The sequence below is a fragment of the Propithecus coquereli genome, unplaced genomic scaffold, assembly GCF_000956105.1.
Source record: "Propithecus coquereli isolate 6110/MARCELLA unplaced genomic scaffold, Pcoq_1.0 Scaffold161, whole genome shotgun sequence".
NCBI classification, from domain to species: Eukaryota; Metazoa; Chordata; class Mammalia; order Primates; family Indriidae; genus Propithecus; species Propithecus coquereli.
The window spans coordinates 2,360,527-2,367,072 of NW_012140636.1; the positions used below are offsets into that span (position 1 = coordinate 2,360,527).

Sequence of the window (6,546 nt, forward strand, 5' to 3'; positions counted from 1 at the left end):
AATAATGGAAATCAAGTGCAATATTTTCTTTTGGCTATTTTAGTATAAGCACATCCAGAACATTCAGTGAACTTCTTGAGTTATAAGGGTTTGGTGGTAGTCTAGAATAAGTGAAATTCAGGGATAAAATTTAAAAATCTCATTTGTAACCAATAGCTTCAATTTCCTTCTACATGAAATCTGTTGTCAGAATCTTACACAAATGTTCTAGATCTTTCCCTCTCATGAATTCATAAATTATACCAATAAGCATTTGAGAATGTTCTGTGTGAAATATACTTTTCCAAATAATTGCACATACCTTTATTTCAGCTCACATCAACTCTGTGATGACATCTTTATTTTACATATAACACAAAAAGGCTTAGAGAAGTAATTTGTCCCTCCTTAAAAAGGTATCAAAGACAGTCTACACCTGAACTAAAGTTTTTAGACTGGACAACTATAGCCTATCACTTCGTCTGGTAATCACATACTGCCTTACATTTGTACTACCAACTTTCACTCTTATATTTCTTAATTTTTCCTACATTCATGTCTTTAAGAACAACAACTGTGTTTGCTTTGATGTCTTATAGTGTCCTTTGCTAGAATGATTCAAGCTGTTTGCATGACAGACTGTGTACATTTGGGCAGGCTTCAAGAATTCTCAGGGCCTCATACTTATAAAATGTAACCAAAATTAACTGAGTACTTAACTGTACTAACAGTACATAGTACTTACTGTACTAACTACCCGTATTAACCCATTTAATCCTCACGACAGCACTGTGAGATCAGTACATTGTCCCCATTTTACAGATGAAAAAGCCAAAAGCTAGAGGGGTTCTCTACCTTGTCCAGGAATAAGGTTACAAGCTAGCAGGTGAGTCAGGCTTCAAAAGCCAAGTTATTCTGTATAGACTGCCTACTAGCTTGTTAAAATGTTAAAACTGTCCCTTTAGGACTAGATAATGACTAGATGAAATCATATATTCATAGAGTAGGAGAGGGGGGAATAAAAATAATTAACTCCTGGCAATGATTTCTTGGAAATGACAGCAAAAAATTAGGCAATAAAGCAAAAATAGACAAATGGCACTACAATAAACTTAAAATTTCTGTGCATCAAATGATACAATCGAGTAAAAAGGTAACCTATAGAATGGGGGAAAATATTTGCAAATCATATATCTGATAAGGGGTTAATATCCAGAATACACAAAGAATACCCACAACTCAACAAGAAAAAACAAAAACCTGATTTAACAATGGGCAAAAGACTTCAACAGACATTTCTCCAAAAATAATGTATAACTGGCCAATAAGCATATGAAAAGATGCTCAACATCACTAATCATCAGAGAGATGCAAATCAAAACCACAATGAGATATCACCTCTCACCCACCCACGAGGATGGCTACGATCAAAACAAACAAAAACCAGAAAATAAGTGTTGGCAAAGATGTTGAGAAACTGCATCCCTCGTGTACTCTTCCTGGGAATGTAAAATGTTGCTAACAGAAAACAGTACTGTGATTCCTCAAAAATTAAATATAGAATTACCATATGACCCAGCAATCCCACTTCTGGGTATCTAAAAACATTGAAAGCAGGATCTTTGTATTCCCATGTTCATAGCAGCACTATTTATACTAGCCAAAAGGTGGAAGGAACCCAAATGGCCATCAACAGATGAGTGGGGCCATGAAATACTATTCAGCATTTGCAAAAAAGGAAATCCTGTCACACGCTACAACATGGATGAAACCTGAGAACATTACGCTAAGTGAAATAAGCCAGTCACAAAAAGACATATACTATATGACTCCACTTATATGAAATATGTAAAGTAGCCAAATTCATAGAAACGAAAAGTAGAATAGTGGTTGCCAGGGGCTGGGGAGATGAGGAAAATAGGGAGCTGTTTAAATGGTTCAGTAAATGAAAAGTTCTGACGATACCTTGCACAACAATGTGAATATACTTAACACTACTGAACTGTACCCTTAAAAATGGTTGAGATGGTAATTTTTATGTTATGTGTTTTTTACCACAATTTAAAAAAACGTATTAATTCCTTTCTCTCCTTTCCCTTCTTTTTCCTGTCCTCTCTAGTACAGTGTTCCAGGGCAATATAATAGAAAAGACAGAGAGAAAAGCGAAGGACACAAGCGTTTCAACGATGAAGAAAAGAAAAATTAACAAAATAAAACAGGTAGCCCGTTTTTATTAATTTATCAATATTTTCTTCTTAACCTGAAAATAAGTGAAACAGTATCCTACTGGCGAGGCAACAGAGTATAGCAGTTAAAGGCCTTTTGGAGTCTGAAAGCTCAGCTACCGTTCTGAGTTTTCCACTAACTGTTGTGCGACCCTGGGTAAGATATTTTCATTCATTCGCAACTCATTCATTCATTCATTCATTCATGTATTTCCACATGGGTGAACCGCGTCAAATGAATGCTGTGCCTCCACATACAACTCTTGGCACTGTGTACGTAACTGATCAACAAATGTTAGCTGTTTTTACTTTGAAGCCCAGAGAGTTGCACAATAAACAAGGTGAACTCGACTCAAGGAAGCCCGATACCCTATGCTTTAGAGATTTGCTTAATTTGTCGATAATTATGATGTTATCAAATCAGATACTATTCGGCAAATCATTACTGACTCCTGATCATTCTCGTTCCTCGCTTCTGTCTCCCAAGGAAAAGCAATGTCATCGCAGGTGCTCGAAGGTGTTTGCTCTGGGAACAGTTTTCTGCCGAGCCCAGAGGCGGTGGAAGCCGAGAACGGCCACTAGAGTTCCCCGTTCCTCTCGCTTCATGAGGGGCCTAGGCCTTACTCGGGGGTGAGGATGGGAAGGAAGGGAGGCCACAAATCAAGCACCCAGACATGAAGCCCCACCGTGGTAAGACGGGGTCAGGCAAGTCTCCTCCCGGGAGAACGAGAGCTGGACGGTTGCGAAAATGCAGCGGGGAGCGTCGGGCAGGCCGGTGAGGAGGGAGTCTCGGGCAGCCCGTCCCGAGGCCGGCCGGGGCGGGGGTGTGTCGGGACGCGGGCCCGCGGCAGGGTCGGGCAGGCGGGGGACCCGGAGGCCCCGGGAGGGGAAGGTGGGGGCGGGGCGGGCCGGGCGTGGGGCGGGCGGGGAGGGACGCCGAGGTCTCACCGCGGGCCGAGGGCAGCGGGTAGAGCTTCTCGGCCTTCTGCAGGAAGCGCTGGGCCTTCTCGCGGTTGCCGGCGTTCAGGGCCTCCCGGGCGATCTCCACGCATTTCTCCGCCTCATCCCGGTTCCCCTCCATGGCTTGCGCCTTCTTCCGTTTCCTCCGGTTGCGCAGCGACGCGGGGCGGAAGCCGCCGCCGCGGAGAGGAAAGGCCGGCCCGGTGGGGGCGTGCGGCGGCGGCGGCGAGCGGGGAGGAGCACAGGGGACCAAGGCGGCCCGGGCGGACGGACTGGCCTCGCAGCTCCGCCTCCTACGGCGGCCTCCCCGCCCCCGCGGGCGGCCGCTGCGCGAGCCGCGTCCCGCTCGGCCCCGGGCCGCGCTCCGGAGCTGGGCGTCCGAGCCCCTCGGCGATCCGTGCGCGGCACCCACCGGCCCGGGGACGGCGGGCGAGAGCAACGCGGTCGCTCGTCGCGGGGAGGGCCGGGCCCCGACCTCCCGGCCCGACCCGCACAGACAGGGCCAGGGCTAACGGACAGCGGAAGGGACACTCGTTTCCAGGAAGAGTCCCAGAGCGCGGACGCCCCGCCTCCGGGCCCCTCAGTTGCGGGATTCGGCCAGGTGAGGCCCGCGGCGTCAGCCCAAACAGCGCTTCCGGACACTCCAGAGCGTTCTGCGACCCTCCCCCGGGGGGGCTTGTTTTACTGCCTTATTTCAGCTCCACGTTTTGCTGACCCATGTATCTCAGGCTATCCAAAAAGAGGTAAAAAGGAGTTTAATTTGTGGTTTGTAATTATTCCCAGTAATCGTGTATGGCTAAAACAGGGCGGGAAACCAGCCCCTTCAGTGTATTACAGTCCCAAAACGAAACTCCTGATTTCCCCTTTCCCCATTTTTGTAACATTACCCTTGGGAAGTAGTACCATGTCATGTTAGTCTGCTCAGTGGGGGGGAAAGGGTCACTGTATGTTTGGTAATGTCTACATCCAGATTTTCAATTTAAAAACTTGCCAGAAACCAAGTGTCAAAATGATCCGCTCAACTCAACCACGAGGTTATCAATTTTTATGTAACATTGAGTAAGCCAAGCTATTGTTAGCCATGCTAACAACTGAACTCGGTGCTTCCAAAGAAATCCTCATTCTCCTTCATAAAACGGGGATAGTATATCCCCCAAAACGTTACTTAACATACTGAAGAGTATTTAACAATTTCAGACTTCAGAGTCATGCTTGGCATATAGCCCTAGTATCTTCAAAGTCTAAATCGAAAGTTCATTCTGTGGAGGCAGCTATATAAAGGACGTCCCTACCTGCCCTCTCTCCCCCCAGTCCCCCGCAGTAAGCCAACCGGGGTAGCGCTGCCTCCCAGCAAGCACCAGTATACAGTATACCGAGGGTCAAACTTAGCCTAAGAAACAGTAACAATCCCACTCCAACTCCCATCAAAGCTTAAAAATCTTTCATAGCTCAATAAGTAACATTTAAAAAGTTAACATTTGGACCATCTGACTTTGTTGATCGACAGATTAACAATTTAATTTCACAGGAAAAAAACGTGCTTAGTTATCGCTGGATGATACTCAAAAGAAACAAGTTTGTATTGTGACCAAGCAAATTTAAAACACAACTAGTTTGGGATATGACCTTTATTGAGCTCATCCACCAGAGTGGAAATAATGTCTGTACAAAACCAAATGTTTGTTACTATAACTTCTGCATCACAATTAAAATCCAAACAGTTTTTTAAAAACAGTCAACTCAATCAAAACCCACTACTTCAGAATCAATAGCTTCTTTGAAGCCACAGTAACACTTAAATATGGTTAAGACTTGAATGCAGAAATTTGGTTGGTTGGAAAAGCTAATTAAACTTCCAACTTGCTCAAATAGAATTACAAAAAGGCAAAATTGTGTTTTTCACAGAGATACAGTCCACTGGAATCACCAACACTGGACAGCTGTTAGAGTATTTAGAGTCCTGAGATAATAAGGAATCCAGGCATCCTTTAGACAGTCTTCTGTTGTCCTTTCTTCCCAATCAGAGATTTGTGGATGTGTGGAATGACACCTAGGAAAATAACAGGGATTAATTCTTTTAAGATACATATTTTTAAAATCATACAGTACTTGAAACCAAGGCAGTTACACTGTTCAACTTGGAAGATATCTTTAAAACGTGAAGCTCAAGTATGACAAACTGAGTTACAGACTAATCAAATTTCATGATATACCTGTACTGCGTCAATGAAAATATACTTAAATGTCTTCCTCTAGACTAAAAACCACCAACGGAAACTGAAGCAGCAAAGAACTCTTTCCTTTAAAGGGATTTAAAATAAAATTTTAGCGGTTACATACCACCACCAGCAATTGTAGCCTTGATGAGAGAGTCCAATTCTTCATCTCCACGAATAGCAAGTTGCAAGTGACGCGGGGTAATACGCTTTACCTTTAAGTCTTTTGATGCATTTCCTGCCAATTCCAGTACCTAGAAGGCATAATCTAATCAATCTCCTTCCAGCTTTCCTCCGACCCAGATCCAGAGAACAGAATCAAATCTGCATCAATGTAGTAACTGTCGTCGCCCCTCACTACCACAATGACAAGGTACACAAAGCTACACGGGGCCATGCAATTCTATTTCCAAGAGCAACAAACTCAAGCTCAGCAGGATCCTTGCTGAACACCAGCTCCCTCTAGCGTTCCCCGAGGCTGCTCGCCGCGCTTAGGGCCTGGGAGTTTTCTTGCATCACTTTCCTCCTTCGCTCTCGCCGCCTCCCCGCCCCCCCTTTCCAGATTACAGACGTCCGCCGCTTACCTCTGCGGTGAGGTACTCCAGGATGGCTGCGCTGTACACGGCGGCGGTCGCGCCCACACGTCCATGACTGGTCGTCCTAGATTTCAGGTGCCGATGAATGCGGCCCACCGGGAACTTAATTGTAAGCACACACAGACATAAATGCACAATACGAGAGTCAAAGACGGAAATTACACGCGCGCCAAACCGAAGGGCATGGACGCTGGCGCAGCGACGCGCCCCAGCATCGGCACACGCGATCGCTCCCCCCGTGTTTATCGTAGCGGCCGCCTAAGTCGCGACACCGCATCACCCGCGCCACGACGAAACGCCCATTGAGCGCGATGGTAAACAAGAAAGGGGTGCAAAGAAAACGCCACGACTCCCAGACTGCACGAGCAACTACTGACCTGCAAGCCGGCTCTCTGCGAGCGGGAAACCGCCTTTGTCTTGGCCTTTCCGGAGTCCTTCCCAGCCTTACCGCCAGCCTGCGGCGCGCACACGCCGGCAGCGGAGGAGGAACGCGGAATATAGAATTACCAGGCGGCCGCCCCTCCCCCACCGCGGCGCGTCCGGGCGCGAGCGCGGCCCCGAGCCCCGCCG

At 46.5% G+C, this 6,546-nt stretch overlaps 2 protein-coding genes across 2 annotated transcripts in view; both read right to left on the reverse strand.

Annotated features, from left to right (window-relative positions):
- Nucleotides 1-3,427, reverse strand: part of DNAJB14 (DnaJ (Hsp40) homolog, subfamily B, member 14) — a 109,014-nt gene extending 105,587 nt beyond the window's left edge. Inside the window, exon 1 of the mRNA XM_012641078.1 lies at nt 3,153-3,427. Within this exon, the coding sequence (XP_012496532.1) occupies nt 3,153-3,285 (133 nt within the window). The 5' untranslated portion in view covers nt 3,286-3,427. The remainder of the gene's footprint in view (nt 1-3,152) is intronic.
- Nucleotides 3,428-4,774: 1,347 nt separating this feature from the next.
- LOC105807652 (histone H2AX) overlaps nt 4,775-6,546 on the reverse strand; it is a 2,839-nt gene continuing 1,067 nt past the window's right edge. Inside the window, exons 2-5 of the mRNA XM_012641079.1 lie at nt 6,354-6,474; nt 5,965-6,078; nt 5,505-5,634; nt 4,775-5,214 (exon numbers count right to left, since the gene is read on the reverse strand). Of these exons, the coding sequence (XP_012496533.1) occupies nt 5,153-5,214; nt 5,505-5,634; nt 5,965-6,078; nt 6,354-6,474 (427 nt within the window). The 3' untranslated portion in view covers nt 4,775-5,152. The remainder of the gene's footprint in view (nt 5,215-5,504; nt 5,635-5,964; nt 6,079-6,353; nt 6,475-6,546) is intronic.